This window comes from Panthera onca, chromosome D4 (genome assembly GCF_046562875.1).
Source record: "Panthera onca isolate mPanOnc1 chromosome D4, mPanOnc1 haplotype 2, whole genome shotgun sequence".
Lineage (NCBI taxonomy): Eukaryota > Metazoa > Chordata > Mammalia > Carnivora > Felidae > Panthera > Panthera onca.
This window is the reverse complement of record NC_138351.1, coordinates 86,840,895-86,866,524: the sequence shown is the minus strand read 5'-3', so window position 1 is coordinate 86,866,524 and position 25,630 is coordinate 86,840,895. Positions and strand designations below refer to the sequence as shown.

General features: G+C 44.1%; 1 protein-coding gene across 3 annotated transcripts in view; it reads right to left on the bottom strand.

Moving 5' to 3' along the window:
- STXBP1 (syntaxin binding protein 1) overlaps positions 1-25,630 on the bottom strand; it is a 75,718-nt gene that overhangs the window by 25,050 nt on the left and 25,038 nt on the right. For all 3 annotated transcript variants that reach the window (XM_078436457.2, XM_078436459.2, XM_078436458.2), the window contains exons 2-7: positions 13,593-13,642; positions 11,893-11,974; positions 6,576-6,652; positions 5,641-5,719; positions 4,346-4,449; positions 2,046-2,194 (exon numbers count right to left, since the gene is read on the bottom strand). In XM_078436457.2, coding sequence (XP_078292583.1) covers positions 2,046-2,194; positions 4,346-4,449; positions 5,641-5,719; positions 6,576-6,652; positions 11,893-11,974; positions 13,593-13,642 — 541 coding nt within the window. The remainder of the gene's footprint in view (positions 1-2,045; positions 2,195-4,345; positions 4,450-5,640; positions 5,720-6,575; positions 6,653-11,892; positions 11,975-13,592; positions 13,643-25,630) is intronic.

Here is a 25,630-nt window from a genome sequence, read left to right as displayed (position 1 = left end):
CAGGGAAGGGACAGAGAGAGAGAGGGAGACACAGAATCTGAAGCAGGCTCCAGTCTCTGATCTGTCAGCACAGAACCTGATGCGGGGTCGAACTCACAAACCATGAGATCATGACCTGAGCTGAAGTCCACCGCTTAACCAACTGAGCCACCCAGGCACCCCTAAGCGTCAGACTCTTGATTTCAGCTCACGCTGGGCTTCGTGCTGACAGAGTGGAGCCTCCTTGGGATTCTCTCTCCCTCTCTCTCTGCTCCTTCCCTACTCACTTGCTCACTCTCAAAATAAATAAACATAAAAAAAAAACAACAACTATCTAGATGAAAACAGAAGTAATCTTTCCAACTGGCTTCAGAAAAATGACCACCTTTCAATAGAGGGTACCGGCCATCCACCATTTTCCCGTGATCAGCCTGTCCGAGCCTGACCCACCTGATTCTCTCACTTCCCACAATTCAAATTTCCTTTGATCTTGTTTTGTTTTGTTGCAGGGGATACATATTTTTTTAAGTTTATTTATTTTAAGAGAGAGAGAACACAAGCAAGGGAGGGGCAGAGAGAGAGGGAGAGAGAGAATCCCAAGCAGGCTCTGCACTGTCAGCACAGAGCCCGACAAGGGGGGTCGAACCCACGAACTGTGAGATCATGACCTAAGCTGAAATCAAGAGTCTGGTGCTTAACTGACAGAGCCACCAGGCGCCTCTGCTGGCGAAGCCAGAAAGGTACAAGTGAGACCCTGTGGGCCTTTCCCCTTGGCCAGGCCTGACAGCACTTCCTGGGGCCCCTCCCGATTGTACAGAGTGTGGCTGCTGCCACCTGGCCAGGCGCAGCGCTAAAGCAGCTCTGTTCCCAGCCCCATTCCTCCCAAATGAACTCCAAGCTCCCCTTACCCTGTCAGAAGCTATGGCCTAGCCCCCCATTTCTGAACTTCCACAGGCTTTTGTCAGGAAACATCAAGAATAGAGGGAGGTATCCTTCCATGGCTGCACATTCCAGCAGACAAGGAGGCAGGCAGGACAGGGGGCCATGCTGATCCTCAGCACTGCCTGTTCAGGCCCCCCGCTCCTCCTACAGTGGCCACCCCTTCTGGGTCTCCTTGCCTGACTGCTGCTCTCACTCCCACAGCACTGCACTCGCTCCCCTGTGCAAATCCCCCAAAGGTTCCCAGGGAGAACCATTGACCGACACAATCCCAAACGTGGCATCCGGGGCCTCTAGGAGCGGCTTCATCTTGCCCCACTGCCCTACACAGACACTGTGCCAGACTGCCAACCCTCCTCAAACTCATCCTTTGTTTTCCCAACTCCAAATATTTGCGCATCCCAATGGCAAGAGCCAACTGTCTACACAAAATGCCCTGTACTCCTCATTGGTCTATTGGAATCTGAACCTGCCCTTCAAGATCTAGCCTAAATGTCACCTCTGGTCTCTCAGCTCGAAGGGCTCTCCCCACTTGGGATGCCCTAGCCCTCAGCTTATACTGCCCTCAAGCACTGGTCTTGCAGGGCCGTAGTTTGGGTGTGCACAGCTTACACACACACGTGTTGGTAAGCATGCTACCTACCCTTCCAGATCAGGGCTCCTAAGGACAGGGACTGTGGCTTCAGGATAAGTACACAGCAGGTAAGTAATACGTGAATGACTTTATAGAATCTGGGGAATATGTCCTTTGGAGAACTGTCCTTGTATTTTATCTTACTCTGGGACACCTTCTGCAAAGATAGTGTTTGTTTTTAAAGGTTGGAAAGAGCTAAAAAAAAACAAAAACAAAAAAAAACCCCACAGGAAACCTGGGTTGTGGTTACACAGGGGTTCAAATTTAGCTATTAAGTAACTGAATATATATATTTCATGACCTTTTCTGTATGCACTATATTTCACAATAAAATTTAGAGAATATCAAAAACGTTGGAAGAATTATAAATGCAAGAACACTCAAATCTTAACCCTCTTAGGACAACTGCCAGAGGAATCTCAAGGCAAAAGGAAGCTCCTCGCCCAGTGGACACACGAGAGGCCACTGAAGGCAGACTGGCCCGCTGCCTTACCCCCGATACCGCACAGCCGGGTACTCCTTCAGGGTGGCACACAGCGTCGCAATCTGCTCTGCCAGGCGCTCCAGTATTGGGTTCTTCATCTGAGCCTTGTGGGGACTATAGAAGCTCTGGAAAGAGTCAGCAGAGTCCAAGGAATACACCTGAAAAGGAAAAGAAATAAGGGAAAAAAAATATATATATATACACACACATATATATATATATATCATGTTAGCGTGCAAAATGGTGAGCTCTCGGGAGTTTTCTCCAACCTTGGTAGTGAGTCTGTAGAACATGTTTTCATTTATTCTACAAATATGTGCTGGGTGTCTGCTGCAGACCAGGCACTGTGCTAAACACTTGGGAACTATCGGTGACCAAAACATGACTGTCCTCGAGGAGTTTGCAATCTTACAGGAGAAGGCACACAATAAACAATAAACATAATGACAAGTAAATTACATGATATGTGAGAAACTGGTAAGTGTGTGAGAACACAACTCAGCAGGGGAAGAAGTCCTGGGGGACTGGACAGGGAGGACACCAGGCCTCCTTGAAAAGGTGATGTAGGAGCAAGGGCTTAAAGGAGGTGAGGACCAGTAGGGGGCTTTCACATGGAAGGAACGGCTAATGCCAAGGCTCTGCGGCAGGCATGTCCCCAGACTGTCTGATGAACCATGAGGCCAGAAGAACAGGAGAGGAGGGTAGTGTAAGCCCTCATAGGCCATTGTAAGTTTTTATAAAGTAAGGGACAAGCTGGAAATTATCTGTGACTGTGGGCAAATAAGGATTTTTATGGATTTAATAATTTCCTATCCTTATAATAAATATGTTGTATTTTTCTTCTTATTCTAGAAGTTTAACATCTCCTCTTAAATTACCTAGCTCATCAGCTATCAGTGTTTTCTCAAAGTCTCACTTATATAAACTACCCTGATCTTCTACAAAACCTGAGGTTAAAAACAAATTTATCACTTTTTAAAAATACATGAAATGTAGGGGCGCCTGGGTGGCGCAGTCGGTTAAGCGTCCGACTTCAGCCAGGTCACGATCTCACGGTCCGTGAGTTCGAGCCCCGCGTCAGGCTCTGGGCCGATGGCTCAGAGCCTGGAGCCTGTTTCCGATTCTGTGTCTCCCTCTCTCTCTGTCCCTCCCCCGTTCATGCTCTGTCTCTCTCTGTCCCACAAATAAATAAAAAAAAAAAAAAAAAAAAAAAAAAAAAATACATGAAATGTAATATTGGTTGAATACACTCTCTGTGTGAGCCCAATCCAGGTGGGCTCACACAGAGAAAAAAAATTCCTGCCTTCAAGCTAGGAACAGACTTTATGTCAAGCGCTAAGGGAAAGACACTGTCTTTAAACGTTCATGCTATACTGGGGCGCCTGGGTGGCTCAGTCGGTTAAGAGACCAATTCTTGATCTCGGCTCTCACAGCTTGTGAGTCTGAGTCCCCGTGTCCGGCTCTGCACTGACAGCACAGAGCCTGCGTGGGATTCCCTCTTCCTCTCTCTGACCCAGTCCCCGCCGCCCATCAAAATAAATAAACTTAAAAAAAAGTTCACACTGAATGTTTTCCATCCCTCCTTACTTAAGAATAGGTCCCTCTCCGGTGTCTAGAAGCTGATCTATAAAGACGCAATACGCCAGTCATCTTTCACCGTTTGCAAAACGCCTAGGAGTCCTGTCATTTTTGCTTCTTGTTTGCCGGGAGAAGACACGTTAAGCAATCTTGCAAAACTAACATAAAAATTCTGTATACTCTCTCACAATCAGCTTCACCTTTTCTAGCTTAACAATCTTCCCAAGGGGAGAGGTTTGTGGCGGCGCTCTGGCATCTGAAGTGTTAACAGCCAATGACGAAGGCTACCATCTGCTCCTCCGGCAGAGTGTGAGCGGAGGTTATCTCTGCAAAAACCAGTCTCCTGTGCAGCAGATGGGTGTTGTCTGACCCCTTCCCCTGCTCTCCTTCCCTGCTCATTTTGGACTGGCTACCTTTTGCTTATTCAAGGAGTCAGCCAGCAGGAGTGAACGCTGCGAGCAAGGATGAAATGCATGCAAAGAAAGGTGTGAGGGCTGAAAAAAAAAAAAATCAGAAATAACCCGAGAGTAAGATGAGGGCATCGGGCAGACCCCTGAGGAACTCTGCTTCCATTCCATCAGCATCCACTTATGCACGTCATTCGGCAATTCTGAATACACAATCTTCCTCCCCACCTCTCCTCACTACACACACCCCTCTGAGGATTTGCCAGGGTTCCTGATTGAGCAGCGAGGATCCAGATTTTCCATGCACACCCCACTCAGCCTCACCTGGGACTCATAGGGGAGAAATGCAATGTTGATTTCCGTCAGAGTCTTGATGACTTTGGCTGCTCGTGATTTCACCAGCTCATTAAACAGGGCATCTGGACAAGCTGCAAGAATATGACAAAAGACAGCAGGCTTTCCTGTCCGCTTGCTGCTTCATTTCAGCGGTTGCACACGTCTGGTGGGGTTTTTATTTTATTAGGATTTCAAGAAGGCAACTGGAACATTTGTCCCATCCTAAGATATCCACTAACTATAAGGTATAAAGGGAATGTAAAGCCACCTAAAAGGCCCTCCACATATAACAGAGAAACAAATGGCAATAAGATTGAGATTTGAGAGCTAATAAACTACTTTCTGATATCAGGGAAAGGAAAAAAAAAACCCCATAAGAGATTAAGAAGGGGATAAGAAAAGGGCCTATGATACGAACAGACACCACACATCTGACATGTTAATGAAAAATACAAGGAAGAAAATTGAAACCGGCGGGAAAGGCAGTACAGGCAGTTCTCCTGGACCCTTGAAGGAACTCAGCCGCACACGAGACCCACCTGTGGGGAAACCAGGACTGCCAAGGGCTCTTCCGAGCCAAACATATGGCTTCGGATTCCCAGAAATGCTTTTTTGGTTTATTATTACTAATGTCACGTTCCTGCTCTGTTTTTCACCCGAATTCAGATAGTAAACAATTATTCTTCGTAAGAACCCTTCCTCCTTTTCTCAGTGGCGAGTTCTGTGGGACTTTCCCTAAAGAGAGGAACGGAGGGCGCACTGTTGTTGCTGAACTCATGAGCTAGCCAGCTCGGCCACCCCTCCCTCTCTTTGCTATTAACAAAGAGTGACCAAGACGCTTCTGCATGAGGCTCCCTGTGCAAAAAACCTCCACAAAGTATGAAAACGAATCCCAGGATGATGACGCAGGTTCTGTCTGCTACGATCACCACTGGATTGGACTATCTTTGTAGCTGAAAACCTGATGGAAATACACTACAGTTTACGGTGATATCTGGAAGTCTATACAGTGAAACATCAAAGCTAGCTTTGGACATTTCTTCTCAGCACTCAGCCCTCTAGTCCTTAGAAGAGGTGCTATTTTTCATCAGGAAGGACGGCATGACTGAGTAGGTTTGTATTTGCGTGTGTTTATTTTTATCTCTTAGGCAATGTATCTTCTGAAGAGAAAATAAAAGATCAGGAGAAACGTGGCAAGAACCATTTCTTCCCTATTGACCAGCCTTGCTGTGCAGAGACGCTAACCAGGAAGGACAGGGGTGGGAACTGCCAGCCCTACTTACAGTCAGTGAAGAAGACGTGAGCAGCCCGGTACTTAGCGGTCGGTGGGTCCTTAAAGTCACTGATGAGAGAGTGGACAGACTGTAGAGGGGGGAGAAAAGGAAGGAACTGAATCCAATTCTGCCAGCAAATGTGGACCTATATCTGAACTGGGCTAAATCCAAGCTGCCTGGACAAAACAGCAGGGGATTTTTTTAATGTAGAATTCATGTTTGGCCATAACAGAATTCTGAAGCCTTAAAAGTAGGACTGTTTCAGAGTTTAGATGAACAAAATCCTCCTTAGCTCATTCCAGAAGACCGCATCAGTTCTTTGGAGCCACTATAACTTGGGTTCCTGAGAAGATATTCACAAAAGAGGAAAGTGGTCAAAAACCTTCCAGGAAACTCACATTGATGAAGTGCTGGCAATTTAGTTGCATCTGCAAAAACTCAGCTGTAAGCCAGTTTTCAAAAGTGAAAAGAAAGGAATGGAAAACTGGCAGGAATTTATACAGATTAAGAGACCTAAGGCAACTATCAAACAAAAGCAAGGAGGTGAATCTTGTCTGGACACCGGTTTGAACCAATCCCCCCTAAAATGACAAGACAGGTCAATTTTGCCATAACCTGGATACTGACAAAACAGACCCAAAATTATAGAATGCCAGAGTTGCGGAGGTGAGTCACTACTCAGACACAGAGGGGTCTCCTCCCCGGAGAGGGTGTGCGTGAGGGGGAAACTGGAGAGACCCGGACCCAGCCTTCTGGACAGCAGCTGTGTTTGAGAGAGCTTAATGCACCCCGACTGCACACTGTACCCCTCCTTCCGTGTCTGTGGACTGCACGCTTAATCAGAGCAGTGTGTTAAATGCGCGCTTAACCTAGAAATGTCAGATGCTCTGCACCAAGCCAGCACGTGCAACCTTAGCCAAAGCTCTCCTGGGGGCGGGACTTACCTTCTCAGACGGAGTGATGAGATACACAGCCTCCAGGCTGGGCAGCGGCTCTCTGCGCTTGTTGATGTCTTCCACAACTAGACAACAAACAGCAGCCCACAGTCAGTAAGAAAACATAAGTGGTGACCATAAAACTAGAAACAATCTAGACAGGCCACCTTCAGACTGCTGCAGGTAAAAAACTATGGGGTGTGGGGTGGGAATCATTTGCCCCTTCCCTGCAGGGACCACATTCCACGGTCTCACAAGGCTCGAGATGTTAGAAAACCTGGAATTTTATCACACTAAGTATCTCCCATTTCAGTTTAAGTAACGTCTTTGATCTCTTGATTAAAAATGGAAAATCCTTGGGGCGCCTGGGTGGCTCAGTAGTCGGTTAAGCGTCCAACTTCAGCTCAGGTCATGATCTCGTGATCTGTGAGTTTGAGCACTGCATTAGGCTCTGTGCTGACAGCTCAGGGCCTGGAGCCTGCTCCAGAGTCTGTGTCTCCTTCCCTCTCTGTCCCTCCCCTGCTCGTGCTGTGTCTCTTTCTGTCTCTCAAAAATGAATAAATGTTTGGGGTGCCTGGATGGCTTAGTCGGTTAAGTGACCTGACTTCGGTTCAGGTCATGATCTCACTGCTTGTGAGTTTGAGCCCTGCATCAGGATCTGGGCCAACAGCTCAGAGCCTGGAGCCCACCTCGATTCTATGTCTCCCTCTCTCTCTGCCCCTCCCCCGCTCATTCTCTCTCTCCCTCTCTCTCAAATAAACATAAAAAAATTCGTTAAAAAAATGAATAAATGTTAATTTTTTTTTTTTTTTTTATTAAAAAAAATTTTTAGGGGCGCCTGGGTGGCGCAGTCGGTTGAGCGTCCGACTTCAGCCAGGTCATGATCTCGCGGTCCGTGAGTTCGAGCCCCGCGTCAGGCTCTGGGCTGATGGCTCGGAGCCTGGAGCCTGTTTCCAATTCTGTGTCTCCCTCTCTCTCTGCCCCTCCCCCGTTCATGCTCTGTCTCTCTCTGTCCCAAAAATAAAAAAAAATAAAAATAAAAAAAATTTTTAGGGGGTACCTGGGTGGTTCAGTTGGTTAAGCCTCTGACTTCAGCTCAGGCCATGATCTCACAGTTTGTGGGTTCAAGCCCTGCTTCAGGCTCTGTGCTGGTAGCTCAGAACCTGGAGCCTGCTTTGGATTCTGTGTCTCCCTCTCTCTCTGCCCTTCCCTGACTTGTGCTCTCTCTCAGAAATAAATAAACATTAAAAAAATTTTTTTTTAATTTTTAATGGAAAATCCTACCTCATTCTGCCTCTTCATTTTTTTTTCTCATCTGTCCTAAATAATCCCAATTCCTTTAGAATTTCCAGGTTGAGTTTATCAACAATTGGGTAGCTTCCATCATTTTCTTTTGTATATCGCATGAAGATATTCTAAACATGCCGTCTACATACTACTGTGCTTCTCAAAGGTTAAATATTATATTTTGTTAAACCATAGGCATTTGGTTTGTTTCTTTTATTTATGTCAGCTACTTCACCTGGAAAGAAGAGCTTCTGGGATAATCCTCATCTTACCAGCCACCTGATAAAGCTTAAGACGTGCCACCTCACTGTACTGTCTTCTAGCGAAGAGAGAACAGCACAATCACTTGGTGCTATCTTCCCATGCAGATGGTTTAAGCAAATAAAAGCATCACTGTAGGATGATACCTTGTAACATTTATAAAGACTTTTCAAATATTGTGATCATCCAAAGATATTTGAACATCCAAATAATGTCCAAATACCAAAATCCTTCAAGCATCGACTTTACCAGTGGCTGTAGACTTCTGAATTTCATAGGCCCATAATACTTCACCCCCAGACCTTTTGGGGGTTCAGTGTAGGATTGCTAACTTTTCAATTCTGCCAAGTAAGGACCTTTTTTAGAACCCACGTTTGAGGGTAGGGAAAAGTCTGTGTGCAGTAGGGAGAGAGCTGAACCCTCATCTACCACAGGAAGCCAACAGATAACATCCACCATCGATGAATCCGAAGATAACAGTGTAGGTTTCTGTCTAGAAATATCAAAAGAATAACCAGAAGAAAGAGTAGACCCTGAGGGAGAAGAGAGTGGGGCAGGGTGCTGCTGCTTGTTCATCAGAAGCTCCTTAGCTCCATTTGGCTCTTTCTCCCCTTAACTTTTGCTTCGGTAGAGAAAAAAATAGCTTTAAAAATTCAATGAAGAAAATAACTTTGGGGTGCCTCGGTGGCTCAATTAGTTAAGCATCTCACTTTGGCTCAGGTCATGATCTTGTGTGAGTTCAAGCCCTGTATCGGGCTCTGTGCTGACAGCTCAGAGCCTGGAGCCTGCTTCGGATTCTGCCTCCCTCTCCCTCTTCCCCTCCCTCTCTTGTGCTATGTCTCTGTCTCTCAAAAATAAATAAACATTAAAAAAAATAAAAAAAAAATAGCTTTGCAAGCTCAAAACAGGGGCAATGCCTGGTCTTAGATCACTGAATGACAAAAAGTCACATTAAAAGCTATGTATTCTCATTTTTTTTTTTTTTTTAAATTTTTTTTCAACATTTTTTATTTATTTTTGGGACAGAGAGAGACAGAGCATGAACGGGGGAGGGGCAGAGAGAGAGGGAGACACAGAATCGGAAACAGGCTCCAGGCTCCGAGCCATCAGCCCAGAGCCTGACGCGGGGCTTGAACTCACGGACCGCGAGATCGTGACCTGGCTGAAGTCGGACGCTTAACCGACTGCGCCACCCAGGCGCCCCTGTATTCTCATTTATAGGACTATGTTTCTGATGACAGATTACCTGGATTTGGAAAAAGTTTTTAAAAATGAAGGACTTGCAAAGTGTGATTATACCTCCCCAAATTATTACATTATGTATGCATATGTATATATTTCACTTACATTTAATCAGTAAGAAAGTCCACAATATATTATTACCATAATTTCACAATTTGAAAATATTTTAACACCAAATAATAGGAACAACACAATCTTAGAATAAAGGACAAACCTTTGAATGAAATTCATTTAGCTTAACGAAATCTCAACCCTTTTAGTTTTTCCTCCCGTAATTGTGATTTGGTAATAATTTTGACAAAGACCAGCAACAGTCTGTGTTTTTTTCCTAGGAAAAAAACTAGGAAATGCATTGAAACAGATGTATTATTAAAACAGGTGTGTTCCATCCAACACTTTTTTTTTTTTTTACAGGAAAAACAAGTTAACTTCCTTGTTTGAAACAATAGCTCGGAAGAGAATGCTTTTCAATCAATGCTGTTTCAAAGATTAAAACCATGATCCCTCTTGGGGTGCCTCGGTGGCTCAGTCAGTTAAGCGTCCGACTCTAGCTCAGGTCATGATCTCGCAGTTCGTGGGTTCGAGCCCTGCATCGGGCTCTGTCCAGCTCAGAGCCTGGAGCCTGCTTCAGATTCTGTGTCTCCCTCTCTCTCTGCCCCTGCCCTGCTTACGCTCTCTTTCTCTCTCTCCTTCAAAACTAAGTAAACATTAGGGGCGCCCGGGTGGCTCAGTCGGTTGGGCTTCCGACTTCCGTCAGGTCATGATCTCGCAGCTCATGAGTTTGAGCCCCACGTTGGGCTCTGTGCTGACAGCTCGGAGCCTGGAGCCTGCTTCAGATTCTGTGTCTCCCTCTCTCTGCCCCTCCCCCACTCTTTTTCTCTGTCTCAAAAATAAACATTAAATAAATAAATAAATAAATAAATATTTTAAAAAAATTTTTTAAAGCCTATTTGTTGTGAAACTGTAACACACACTCCAAAGAGTGAATAAAACATAAACATACAAATAATTACAGGCACCTCCGTGGGTTAAGTAACCCACTCTGTGGGTGAGGTACCTGGGTGCCTCCGTGGGTTAAGTAACGGACTCTTGATTTTGGCTAAGGTCATGATCTCGTGGTTAGTGGCTTCGAGCCCCAAATTGGGCTCCATGCTGACAGTGCTGAAACTGTTTGGAATTCTCTTTCTCCCTCTCTCTCTGCCCCTCCCGTGCACTCTGTCTCCCTCTCTCAACATAAATAAGCCAACTTAAAACAAAAAAAAAAGTAAACGCCTGCATAAGCGTCACCTCAGTTAGGAAACAGAACTGGCCGGCACTCACAGAAATGCACTTGCTACGTGCTCACTCCCCTCCTTCCAAAGGGAAGCACCATCCTGACTTGGATGTGACCATGTCTCTTCATGGTTTTACCACATACACTGCATTTCAAAACAGCATAGCTTAGTTCTGCCTAGTTTTGAACTTTATATAAATTGAAGCACACTGTAAATATTGTTTCTTTCGCTCAACATTACTTACTAGATCTATGCATGTGCTTGTGAGTAGTCAGAGTTCATTCATTCTCGTTGCTATACAGTATTCTGCTATGCGACTATACCATAACTTATTTAACCATCCTACTCTTCACGGGTGTTTTAGTTGCTTCCAATCTGGGGCTATGTTAACAATGCTCTGTGAGGGGCGCCTGGGTGGCTCAGTCGGTTGAGCGTCCGACTTCGGCTCAGGTCATGATCTCATGGTCCGTGGGTTCGAGCCCCGCATCGGGCTCTGTGCTGACAGCTCAGAGCCTGGAGCCTGTTTCAGATTCTGTGTCTCCCTCTCTCTGTGACCCTCCCCCGTTCATGCTCTGTCTCTCTCTGTCTCAAAAATAATAAAAACGTTAAAAAAAATTAAAAAAAAAACAAAAAACAATGCTCTGTGAACATCTGTGCATGTGCATTCTGGGCACACAAGCCTGAGGTTGTCGAGGACACACGTCTAACCATCTGGCTTGCAGAGCACACACACTTCAATTCTACTAGACACTGTCTGTGTTTTTCAAAGTAACTGCATCAGTGGACACCCCGTCATATAGGAGTTCCTATTTTTCTACATCTTATCTGTCACTTGGCATTATCAGAATTTTAATATTCCAATCTGATGAGTGTATAGCAAGATCTCATTCTGGTTTTAACCAACTAATGTGGGCGGGCAATTTCTCATGTATTTATTGGCCATTTGGATTTCTTCTGTTAGGTGCCTGTTTGGGTCTTTTGTGCGTTGTTTCCATTGGTGGCCTGCCTTTTCCCCCCTTGATTTAACCTTCCTTTTGGCATCCTTTACCGGATATTTAATGATCATCTAGTACTGCATCTGCTGCTGGGAATTTAGTGATGAACAAGAAAGCCTTGGGTCTCTCTCAAGAATTTGCAGTCTTACTACGCATGTTATTGGAAGAATCTGAAGTCAAGTGAGATAACAACAAACGGGGAGGAGGAAAGCTTGCCACAAGGAGAAGGCCTGACCGTCACTCAAGGACAGAGAGAGCTGCACTCACTTGTTATCCCCTCGGTCATGATGTCTGTCATCTTACAGCAGGAGGACAACATCCTCATGCTCAGCTGATCGACCACCAGCACCTGGAAGCAGAAAGAACAGCTTACAGCCTACATGGGACCTGCTACGATTCTCTCATAAGCTTACGAAGTCAGACTTCAAAAAGCGCCCCAGAAATACAGAATATTAAGTTATAAATATTTCTGATGGGCCAGAAGTTTGCTGAGATACATGCTAGCTTTTATCTCCCACACCACACCGAGACCTAACCTTCTAGGAGTTAGAGTTTGTTCTCGGTAACTTGACTTAATTGTATCAACTTAAAAAAATTAAGGTTTTTCCATGATAAAGAAAATGACTACTCATAGAAAAGCAAGAAAGCAAGCAAGAAAGACTGACTCATCTACAGCACCCACACTCAGAGAAACCTGTATTGGAGATTATTTTTTTTACAAGGAGAAGGAACACCCATGCTACATAAATGGCATGGAAGGTGAGGCCTTTGTCGTCAACATCATTAGGATGTACTGGCAGGGGTGCTGTCTGGGAGCATACTCTACCTCAGTCCACACTGGGAGAACGAGAACATACCAGGCTTGGTCTAAAAGCTTCATCCCTGCAATTCGTCAGCTAACTTCCCATCTCCATTCAGCCCACAGTTGAAAGAAGAAGCTGGGATCTAAAATAAGGCTACTTCTCTTCCTCTTTAATGATACAAACTGAGGTAACAGGAGCCAGACACAATGTGGAGCGGAAAGCTCTAAGAACCAATTAGTTTTCACTTTATGAGTCAACTTTCTCAAGATCAAAGTTCACCAGTCCCTAAATCTATTCCTGATGGGAAGGGTAAGAGAGAAAGAGGACATGTATAAAGAGTTCCTGCCAGATGGCCTCCACCCTGGGTGATAAGGATGAGATGTGCTGGCTAAAACAGAATCTCACAGGGCTGAAGAGGAGACCAAAATCCTTCTGTACCAAGCAGCGCTGTCATTCCTGGACCAAGTGAACTTGAAAATGTGTGGGCTCCTGACTGTGGGACAACTTAGGGGCAAGAATGATTGGCATAAATCCTCCAAAGATACACAGGGAAATTCAAGTAAAACTGCATGTTCCCCTGGCCAGTATAATGCCCAATCTCAGACAACCAAGGGACTTTCAGAACGGAGCACAGCACACTTCCCCACTTGAATCACCCACTCCGGTAACTGAGGATGTAATCAATCTGACTGGCTTAAGCATTTGCCTCCAGCGTTTCTCTCACTGTTCTATGAATAAACAAGCTTCCTTTTTTGGTCTTCTGTAGTTACAGATAAATGGTTGGACCAGTTGCCTCGGCTCCATGGAGATGCTTCAGGGCCACCAGAGGGGCTTCCTTCTTTCTCACCCATAGCAAGTAGAATAATTTCACCTTCTTCTGCTTTATAGAAGGGGTGCTGGGTTAAGATTTTGTTTGAATAAAAGAGCTCCACTGGTAAGTGTCCCACCAGGTGATCTTTAAGAGAAGCTTATGGCCAGATTTCTTAACCAGGACTACATAATAACGAGGCACAGTGGATCACCTTTTTCTGTACTCTCTGGACACAGCAAAGTCTTTGATTTCCTACTTATATACCTTTCCTCCAACTCCACTTTCTTAAACTTTCACCATTCTTCTATTTTCACATGAATGTCAAGGCCATTAATTGTGCTTCCTCTACTTACCTTCCACTCCCCCTTCTTCTTTACCTTCTTTATCACATCATGCATGATCTCTAAAAAAGGAGAGAGGGAAAAAAACAAAGTTAAGGAAGGAAGCAGGGAAGGAGGGAGGAAAACTTAAAGTAATGTCAAGGACTTTCAACAACTGCCTATTATGTTAGACTAGGTCATTTCTCCCCAGCAGGCTTTGTTTTCTTTGTCATGCAATTCAACCAATCTGCTTACTGAGCCATAATCAAATTACCACAAACTGTTCCTGTTCCTTTATTCTTAATTTTTTTTTTTTTCTTAAGTAAGCTCAAGGCCCAACATGGGGCTGGAATTCACGACTCTGAGATCAAGAGTCACATGCTCTACTGACTGAGCCAGTCAGGCACCTGTCTTCCTGTTCCTTTAATTTGGCAGTTCTCAAACTTTTTGGTTTCAGGACTTTACACTCTTAAAAATTTAGGACTCCAAAGAGTGTTTGTTAGGTAAATATCAATAGATGTTTACCATATTAGAAATTAAACTGAGGGGCACCTGGGTGGCTTAGTTGGTTAAGCATCTGACTCTTAGTTATGGCTCAAGTCATGACCTCGAGTTTCATGGGTTCAAGCCTGACACTGGACTCTGCGCTGACAATGCGGAGCCTGCTTGGGATTCTCTCTCTCTCCACCCCTCTCCCGCTTGTACTCTCTAAGAAATAAACTTAAAAAAAAAAAAAAAAAAAAAGAAATTAAGCTGGGAAATTTTTTAAGTATCCACTAATTCATTTAAAATAACAAGAGGGGTGGGGTGCCTGGGTGGCTCGTAATCATCCAACTTGGGGATTCAAGTCATGATCTCATGGCTCATGAGTTCGAGCCTCACATTGTACTCTGTGCTGACAGCTCAGAGCCTGGAGCCTGCTTCGAATTCTGTGTCTCCCTCTCTCTCTGCCCCTCCCCTGCTCATGCTCTGTCTCTCTTTCAAAAGTAAATAAACATTAAAAAATAAAATAAAATAAAATATGGGGCGCCTGGGTGGCTCAGTTGGTTAAGCGTCCGACTTCAGTTCATGTTGTGATCTCACAGTTTGTGAATTTGAGCCCTGCGTCGGGCTCTGTGCTAACGGCTTGGAGCCTGGAGCCTGCTTCAGATCCTGTGTCTCCTTCTCTCTCTGCCCCTCCCCGACTTGTGCTCTGTCTCTGTCTCTCAAAAACAAATAAATGTAAAAAAAAAATAAAAATAATAAAATAAAATAACAAAAGGGGTGCCTGGCTGGCTCAGTCTGTAGAGCATGCTGACTCCTGATCTCCAGGTCATGAGTTCAAGCCCCATGTTGGGTATAGAGCTTACTTTAAACAAACAAACAAAACCATTATATGTTAACGGAGATAGCATTTTAATTAAATGTAACTAGACTGTCTAAAATAAAACAATTTTTAGTGAGAATATTGGTGGGGTTTTTTTGTTTTTTTTTTTTTTTTACATTTTCACAATTCTCTTTAATGTCTGGCTTCCTAAAAAAACAACTGGGTTCTCCTACCTGCTTCTGCAATCTGTTATGGAGCATACAGCATATGGAAAACTACTGTATACTTGCGAGAGAGTAAGAGGGAAGGCAAATAACATCTTAGTCTTATTATGAAGACAGCTTTGCTCCAGGACTCCCCACCGGATCTCAGGTTTGAGAACCACTGCCTTAAATGAAGTAGTTAAGAGGCTATGACAATCCCTCAGGCCATATGGGCCTCCCCTCAAGCTCCAAAAACAGATGTGAAAGGCAGTTGTGATGACTTTCTAACCCTGAGTACATCCGTGGGATGCCCCCAACCAAAATCACCATTTTGATAAGCCACAGTTCCTATAAATGCCACACCACACACAGGTCTACCCAGCCATGGAGTCTTCACAGCAAATACCACTTTCGCCATTCTTCCTAAATCCAGGTAATACACAGGCCTGGAAGGACTCAAAGGTGAGCAGTTGTCACCAACAAGCATGTTTCAAACATTTAGGTCATTCTCTAGAGCACAATGGTTCTGAATTCTGCTTTTTATGATCTTCAATAGTCTGATTTATCATAAAAGTTTCCTAAAATTTTTAAAAACTTTTTACTTGATTATAAAAAGCCACACACAAAAATGAACTATTGGGACCTCATTAAAACAAAAAGCTTCTGCACAGCAAAAGAAACAATCAGCAAAACTAAAAGGCAACTGACGGAATGGGAGAAGACATTTGCAAACGACATACCAGATAAAGGGTTAGTATCCAAAATCTATAAAGAACTTATCAAACTCAACACCCAAAAAACAAATAACCCAGTGAAGAAATGGGCAAAAGACATGAACAGACACTTCTCCAAAGAAGACATCCAGGTGGTCAACTGACACATGAAAAAATACTCAACATCACTCATCATCAGGGAAATACAAATCAAAACCACAATGAGATACCACCTGACACCTGTCAGAATGGCAAACATTAACAACTCAGGCAACAACAATGTTGGTGAGGATGTGGAGAAAGAGGATCTCTTCTGCACTGTTGGTGGGAATGCAAACCGGTGCAGCCACTCTGGAAAACAGTATGGAGGCTCCTCAAAAAATTAAAAATAGAACTACCCTACGACCTAGCAATTGCACTACTAAGTATTTATCCAAGGGATACAGGGATGCTGTTTCGAAGGGGCACATGCACCCCAATGTTTATAGCAGCACTATCGACAATAGCCAAAGTATGGAAAGAGCCCGAATGTCCACTGACGGATGAATGGATAAACAAGATGTGGTATATGGGGCACCTGGGTGGCTCAGTCAGTTGAGCATCTGACTTCGGCTCAGGTCATGATCTCGTGGTTCACGAGATCGAGCCCTGTGTTGGGCTCTGTGCTGACAGCTTGGAGCCTGGAGCCTGCTTTGGATTCTGTGTCTTCCTCTCTCTCTGCCCCTTCCCTGCTCATGCTCTGTCTCTCTCAAAAATAAATAAACATTAAAAAAAAAAAGAATATGTGGTGTATATATATATATATATATATATATATATATATATACACACATACATATATATATTCAAAGGACTACTAGCAATCAAAAAGAATGAAATCTTGCCATTTGCAACTACTACATGGATGGAACTAGAGGGTATTACACTAAGCGAAATTAGTCAGAGAAAGACGAATATCCTATGATTTCACTCATATGAGGACTTTAAGAGACAAAACAGATGAACATAAGGGAAGGGAAGCAAAAAATAAAAACAGGGAGGGGGACAAAACATAAGAGACTCTTAAATATAGAGAACAAACAGAAGGTTGCTGGAGAGGTTATGGGAGGCGGGATGGGCTAAATGGGTAAAGGGCATTAAGGAATCTACTCCTGAAATCATTGTTGCACTATATGCTAACTAACTTGGATGCAAATTAAAAAATACATTTAAAAAAGAAAAATTAAAAAATAAAAAAAAGCCACACACAGCAGTAAGCATGGAAAACACAAAAAAGTATAAAGAAGAAAATATCATGTATTACTTGTGCACATAAAAAAAACAAGAAAAAGAAAAATCACCTGTAATCTTGCCAACTTGAAGTACATAATTAGCATTTTAGTTTATTTCCTGCTAGCTTTTTCTATGCACCTCAACATAGTTAAGATCATGCTGTATAATTTTGTATTATGCTTTTTTCATGAATAAGCTCATTGCCCCATACTAATAGAAATGTTTCCTGATTTTAAATGCCTGCATAATAGTCCCTAGTTTAGTCAACAATTTCCCCAATGGCCATTTAGATTATTTCCCATATTTCAGTGTGGTGAAAAATTCGTAACGAATACATCCAATAATAAGGCAGTGGTTAAGTCAATTAGGTTACGTTAATATAATGGAATACAATGTACTCATTAGAAATAATGATATAGTAACATATCCATTCATTGATCCAGTCTTACATTCGATAACATTAGCTGAGTAACCACTGTTTGCCCTGCAGTGGACCAGGCACCAGGAAGGATACACAGAAGATACGGTGCAGCTCCCATGGCACTTACACCCTGGTGGAGGAAGCAGACGTTGAATAGAGGGCAATCTCAGCTTCTCATAAGTTCTCTCTGAGTTAAATAAACAAAGACTATGAGAGAAAAAAACAGGTGTGGACAGCTACCTTTACCAGGGGGCCAGGCAAGGACTCTCTGAGGAAGTGAACCTCACAAGGAAGATGCCAGCCATTCAAAAGCTGGGAAGAAGGAGCAGGCACAAAGGCTTGGGCTGGAAAAAGGAAAAAGAACTTGGCATCTTCTTGGAAGTGGAGACGGTATAAGCTGAGGTTGGAGGCCAGATCATATAGGGCCTTGACAGGGAATATGATTTTACCCGAAGCGCACTGGAAAGCCACTGAAGGCAGAAATATGATCTGAAATGCTGTAGAGGGGAGACTGGAAGGGATGAGAATGAAAGCAGGGCGCAGAGCTAGGAGGCCTCTGCAATCAGCTAACCATGATTGGTGGCAGGGGTCATAGCAAGAAGCAGATGGATTTGATACATATTTTGGAAGTAAAATCAACAGGGCTAGCTGCTGAATCGGTTGTGGGGGGTGTGAGGAAGGGGAAGAGAGACATAACTCCTGGGTTTTGGGCTCAAGCAAAGAAACTGATGTGAGACATTTGGAGATATTGAGAGAAAAGATTTAAAGGGAGAACTGATTTGTAGGAGAATACCGAGAGTACTCTTTTTTTTTAATGTTTATTTTTGAGAGAGACACAGAAACAGAGCAAGAGCACGGGAGGGGCAGAGGCAGAGACGGAGCACAAGCGAGGAAGGGGCAGAGAGAGACACACACACAGAATCCCAAGGAGGCTCCAGGCTCTGAGCTGTCAGCACAGAACCCAATGTGGGGCTCAAACTCACAAGTGGTGAGATCATAACCTGAGCCGAAGTCGGATGCTCAACCGACTGAGCCACCCAGGGGAACCCAGAGTCCTTTTTTGATTAAAGATTGAGGGGCACCTGGGTGGCTCAGTCGGTTGAGCATCTGACTTCAGCTCAGGTCGTGATCTCCTGGTTCGTGAATTCGAGCCCCATATCGGGCTCACTGCTGTCAGTGCAGAACCTGCTTCGGATCCTCTGGCCCCCTCTCTCAGCCCCTCCCCTGCTTGCGCTCTCTCAAGATTAAATAAACATTAAAAAAAAGTTATTTAAAAAAAAAGACTGAGAAGGCTAAGAGATATCTGAAGGTTGATATAAGCAGGTAGCTGGAGGTGGCTCTGGAGCTTGGAAGAGTGACTTCAGCTGGAGGTAAAAATCTGGACTTCAATCCTTCTTGCTTGGTTACTGCCGTTCCAAAATTCTCAGGAGATATATTTGTCCTGGGTATTGTTAACGGCCGATTCTAATGCTGCCCTACATTTTTCTAATCCAATACCAAAAAGGAAACAAGGATTAGAGCCCATTTTAGCATTAAGAATCAAGTAGCTTGGGCTACTTCCTCACAAATAATCCCTGGCAATCACATTACATCTCTCTTGTAAGTTCTCTTTGTGTGGAAAGAAACAACAAAACCTTCTGAGGCTGGTCCAACCAGCAGGTCTTGTTTCTACATACCAAACTGTGCATCAACAGCCAACGTGTCCACCCCGTCACCCACCCAGTTTATATAGATGGGACAGAAGACACTAGGGCAGCTTCAACTTCTCTATAATCGTGAAGACCACAGCCCTAGGACTCTGCTTCCCGCATGGACAAGGGGTTAAGCAAATAGGTTCCTTCTCAACCACATGCTCTAGATCCTGCATGACTCCCAAACTCAAGGAAAATAGCAAGTATCTAAGATTATCTGGGACATCTTCATCACATGCACCCAAGATACCAACTGGAGTTGGTTCCAAAGCACTGGCTCTAGGGATAGCTGCAAGCCCTTTCCCCACTTGTGAAGCCCTGCCCTTATAGCCCTGGCACCCATTACTGCCTTTCACAGTGACATGTGTCAGGACACTTAAGGCCACGGAACACCAAAATATCTGAAACAGCACGACTAATATTAGCTGGGCTGGAAGTTTGGGGGAGAAATGTGAGCATTACCAAAGACCTTAAAACTATGGGGGATTCAAATATTCTAATGCTCTGCCCCGAACAGGTGCACCGTAAGTCCCGTGCCACCAGATCAGAAGAAGTGCCACCATATTCTACAGAGAGATTTAAGGGAGTCTAAACTCAGGCCACAGCTGCCCTCCTCTTTACCAACCCAAAGTACAGGGAGCTTCCAGAGTCATTCTGGCTGAATAGGAGCAGTTCTTCTAAAAGACACCCTCTTGAATATAGAGGTTAGTTACTCAAGCAAAGGTCACCTCCACCTCTCACAATTAAAAAACAGAAAGTGCCACACGAAGTTCTAAAGTTAGAACAGGAAAACTTCAGGTTTAGGCATTTGCTGACTGTGTGAACTTGGGCAAGTTTAACATGTTTCAGGCTTCAGTTTTCTCACCCGCAAAATTAGAAGTATAATACTCTAATGACCCGTTATAAAGATCAGTGAGATACAATGGTCAGTAAGTGCCTGGCATTCCATAAAAGGCACCTATTATGGTGTCACTATAAAGTATGTTGTTCATACAGACAAGGAATTATTTCCTTATGAAAATTATGACATGTCGCTTCCACTAATAAAGATCGTTAACATAATGTAAAAACCTATTAGGAAGAAGTACAGGAGCGCCTGGGTTGCTCAGTCAGTTAAGCATCTGGCTCAGGTCACGATCTCACAGTTTGTGAGATCAAGCCCCACATCAGGCTCTGCACTGACAGTGTGGAGCCTGCTTGGGATTCTCTCTCTCCCTCTCCCTCTCTGCTCCTCCTCCACTGGCCTCTTCTCTCTCTCCTCTGTCTCTCTCAAATTAAATAAATAAACATTAAAAAAAAAAAAGTACATATTCAAAATACAGTTTTAGAATAATCACGAAAATACTAGATAGCAAACTCTACAGGTACTTCACCCAAAACTTTACAACTACTCTGACCCCTGACAAACATGTGATATGTTTTAGAATAATGGCAAGAGCATGCCAATGTATACAATAGAAATCTTTTTTTTTTTTTTACATTTATTTATTTTTGAGAGACAGAGAGACAGGACACAAGTGGGGGAGGGGCAGAGAGAGAAGGAGACACAGGATCTGAAGCAGGCTCCAGGCTTTGAGCTGTTAGCACAGAGCCCGATGCAGGGCTCGAACTCACAAACTGTGAGATCATGACCTGAGCCCAAGTCGGACGCCTAACTGACTGAGCCACCCAGGCGCCCCTACAATATAGATCTTAAATGTATATACAAAATTGAACAGAAGACTCCTTCTACCCCTTCTGAGGAGACAGAGAGTCCTCTGGGGGTTTTTTTCTTTCTTTTTTTTTTTTTTTTTTAATGTTTATTTATTTTTGAGAGAGAGAGAGAGGCAGAGGGAGAGGGAGACACAGAATCCAAAGCAGGTTCCAGGCTCAGAGCTGTCAGCACAGAGCCCGACGCGGGGCTTGAACTCATGAACCGTGAGATCATGACCTGAAGTCAAAAGCATAACTGACTGAGCCACCCAGGTGCCCTGAGACCTCTGTGTATCTACAAATAGAGGCATTAAAACCGAGAACACAAGTAGGGGCCCCACAGGTATTTAATGTCACAACGCAGACACACACAACTATATTTTTAAATTGCCGTTACTTAACGTTGTTCTGCAAATTCATTTAGACAAGAAAACAAAACGAGGTATCATATTGGTAAGAAGGACACAGAATATCTGCCTGCAGCAATCCTGGGAATCACAGTCAAACGTTTAGTAGGGTGGCAGGTACAAAGTAAATACCTAAGAGCCAACAGGACTTTTACGTGGCAGCAGAGTAGCCCGACCTCAGGGAGACGGCCCCACCCTTCACCACTGTCTGTTGGGCCGGGACCCCACCCGGGGCCGATTCCACGTGCCGCTGGCAATTCTGCTCTGAGGCGACAAGTCGATTCCTCTTTGCTGCCAGCACTTCAGATACCTGAAGATGGCAACCACCTCCCTTTGTCTCGCTCTGAGCCGAAGGGTCTCCTGGCTAAACAGCCGCACCTCCCAGAGTGGAATGAGTTTAAGGTGAACCGACACATAAGACAATGGTTCAAATACTTGAAAACAAGTCTTCCAAGTACTGTCAAAATCTCCCCTTAGAAATACTCACTTATACATAAACTGTTGGTAATCTAACGAAAAATTACAATGTATCTACAAATTTTTGCCCTTATGTTATTCTTTTTTTATTATTATTATTTACTTTTGAGAGAGAGACAGCGACAGAGACAGAGCGTGAGTGGGGGAGGGGCAGAGAGAGGGAGACACAGAATCTGAAGCAGGCTCCAGGCTCTTAACTGTCAGCACTGAGCCCAACGTGGGGCTTGAACTCACAAATGGTGAGATCATGACCTGAGCTGAAGTTAGACGCTTAACCCACTGAGCCACGCCCGCCTTTGTGTTGTTCTTAATAATACAGAAGTAGCACTTTTTTTTTTTTAATTTTATTTTTTTTTTCAACGTTTTTTATTTTATTTTTGGGACAGAGAGAGACAGAGCATGAACGGGGGAGGGACAGAGAGAGAGGGAGACACAGAATCGGAAACAGGCTCCAGGCTCTGAGCCATCAGCCCAGAGCCTGACGCGGGGCTCGAACTCACGGACCGTGAGATCGTGACCTGGCTGAAGTCGGACGCTTAACCGACTGCGCCACCCAGGCGCCCCAGAAGTAGCACATTTTTGTTGAAAATTTCAAATAGAAGTATAAATACAAAGTGAAATTTTTCTCCTTACCCCCACCCTTGAGGGGAGACACCCACTAACAAGTTTAGCAGGCACCCTCACAGATCCTTTTTTCTAGGCACATTCAAGTGTGTATGGGAATGTATGCACATACATTCATGGCCTCCTCGGCTGAGGCCTGAGTAACTTTCCATGATTCTACTTCTTTGGGGTTTAAGAACTCATATATTGGAAAGAACCTTACAGATCATTTAAGACCAGGGTGTAGGTCCCTCTTTTTGGGACCGAGATACTCCCTGCAAAACACAGCCATCTGGAGTAGACAAGGCCACTAAATGGTCACTCCAGAGTGAGCAGAAATGGGTCTCCGGACCCCAACGAAATGATCTTCCCACTACACATATAGTCTCTTGAGCTCTAGCCTGGACTGGGCTCTGAAACTGAAGCCAGGTGTGCTTTTCTCTGTTTCATTCAATGATCACCTTGACATACTACAGCAATCATTCAGATGGGTTTTGGAGCCAGATCCTCCACTTACTGTGGACCTTGGGCAAGTTATTAAATCTGTGTCAGTTTCCCCATCTTTTTTTTTAAATTTTTTTAATGTTTATTTTTATTTTTGAGGGAGACAGAGACAGAATGTGAGTGGGTTAGGGGCAGAGAGAGAGGGAGACACAGAATCCAAAGCAGGCTTCAGGCTCTGAGCTGTCAGCACAGAGACCGACATGGGGCTCAAACTCACGAGCTGTGAGATCATGACCTGAGCTGAAGTCGGACAACCGACTGAGCCACCCAGGCGTCCCAAGTTTCCCCATCTTTAAAATGGGAATGACCACACATGCTCCAGAGAGTTATTGCAGGGATTAAACAAATTGATGTGTGTAAAGCACTCAGTTCAATACTTAAAACTTTTGGTTTTTACCATCACCATCATCATCTACTTCAGATGGTATTTGACCTTCCTAAGAAGGAAGAACCCAGTTATTTCCTATTGGTTTCTTATTGCTCCTCCACGGGGTTTGTGATGTCTCCTGTTTTCCAGTTTGTTTCCCTGCATACATATTCTTTCATCCACTCAACAATGATGACTTACTGAACACCTGCTATGAGTCAGACATCTTTCCAGACGCTGGAAAGACCACGGTGAACAAGTAGACAAGATTCCTGCTCTTAAGGTGCTTACACCTGGGGGTGTAGGGCCAGAGAGAGCAATGACACAAGGAAGTAAACAAGACAATTACAGACAGTGATATGTGCTCAAAGGAAATTAAAAAGGCTAATCAACAAGAGTGTGATGGGGATTTGGGAGAACGTCCTCTGAAGAGGTGACCAGGGAGACCAACACTACGAAGTTCTGGGGGGAAGAGTCTTCCAGGTATAGGAAGAGCAGACGCAAAATCCTCAAGTCAGGATTAAGAGTGGGACAGTCCAGGAATAAAGAGAAAGCAATTATGGGGAGACCCAACAAGCTCAGTGAGGGACAGAATGGCTCAGGAGGCACTTGAAGAGGTCGCCCCAGAGTCTCACTTGGTCTTTAAAGCAGTAACTCCTCACCAAGGACTCCACAAGTCACGCATAGTATGCTGCTCCTGGAACACTAAGCCTCATTCATTCACCTTCAAACATGACAATTTCCTCCCATCCCTGCACCCTCAACTCCCACCCCGTCTCTGGGATCTGGCATAAAATAACGATCTGGCAAATGCCTATAGAATGAATGAACCACCGAGTGGCATGACTGAGCAGTGCCTGCTGGGAGTGAAAGAAGCGGTTCTGTTCATAGTGCATCTCGTGACTGAGTAAGGTGATTTTACCCAGGAGCTCTCTGCAACCACCTACACACCCCCTCCCAGGGCCGCCACTCTCCTGACATCCCCCAAGATTCAGAACTCCCAATTCAAAGAGCACTGTCAGATGAAAACAGTCTCAGGGACTCTTTCACCAGGACTGCTAGGGAGAGAGAACTCTTTATTCTTGAGGAACATGACAAGTAAACTATGGCTATTCTGGCTAGTCCCAAGTTTGCAAGCCAGAAAGACCTAGAAATGTCCTTCCCTAACTCTCCTCACTCAAATGCAGTAAGGAGTGTGGGTATTACGTGGATGTATAGATAGATACAAAAGCTCAAGTCCAAAGTTTCTTCTCTATAGCATTTCTCTGTAAGTTAATTTTTAACCAGTGTTGGAGACATCACAACCTAGCCAAAATACTTTTAAAAGCTCATATTAAAGAAAAAGCTCAATCAATAGTTCAGTCTCAATTTCTAAAACGTGCCCACAATAGTAGTATCTAACACTTATTTAAGAGTTACTATATGGAATACACTGTCTTAGACATTTTACATGCATTGTTTAAAGCTCACTCTGCCCCTCTGATATTAACTATTATAATCACTCCCATTTTACAAAGAAGAAACTGAGGCCAAGAGAAGTTAAGTGTGTAGCACCTGCACAACAAAATGCACAGAACCACAGGAAGCCTATTCAGAACATATATATTTTTAAGTATAAATCAATCCTTGACCTCACAGTCAAGCAGTCACAGTCACAGTAGTTCCTCAAACCACTAAATGTAGAATTACCATATGATCCAGGATTCCACTCCAAGGTATATACCCAAGATAAATGAAAACCGAGGTCTACACAAAAACTTACACATGAATGTTCATAGCAGCATTATTTATGAGAGCCAAACGAGTGGAAACAACTCAAACAGCCACCATCCAACGAATGGATAAATAAACATGGTATATTCAGACAATGGAATATTCAGCCATGAAGAGGAATGAAATACTGATACATGCTACAACACAGATGAATCTTTAAAACACACTAAGTCAAAGAAGCCAGTCACAAAGGACCACAAATTGTATGAATTCCATTTATACAAAATGTCCAGAATCGGCAAATCGGTAGAGACAGAAAGTAGATCAATATTCTCCTAGGGCAGGGGGATGGGGGAGCTGGGGGTGATGTCAAAGGAGCAATGGAGCTTCTTTTGGGGGTAATGCAAGTGTCCTAAATTTGACTGTGATAACGGAGGTGCAATTCTGTGAATATACTAAAAGCCATTGAAATGCACTTTAAATGGGTGAATGGCGGGGCATCTGGGTAGCTCAGTTGGTTAAATGTCCGACTTCCGCTCAGGTCACGACCTCCAGGTTCACAGGTTCAAGCCCTGCCTCGGGCTCTGTGCTGACAGCTCAGAGTGTGGAGACTGTTTCAGATTTTGTGTCTCCCTCTCTCTTTGCTCCTCCCCTGCTCGTGCTCTGTCTCTCTCTCTCTTTCTCTCTCTCTCTCTCAAATAA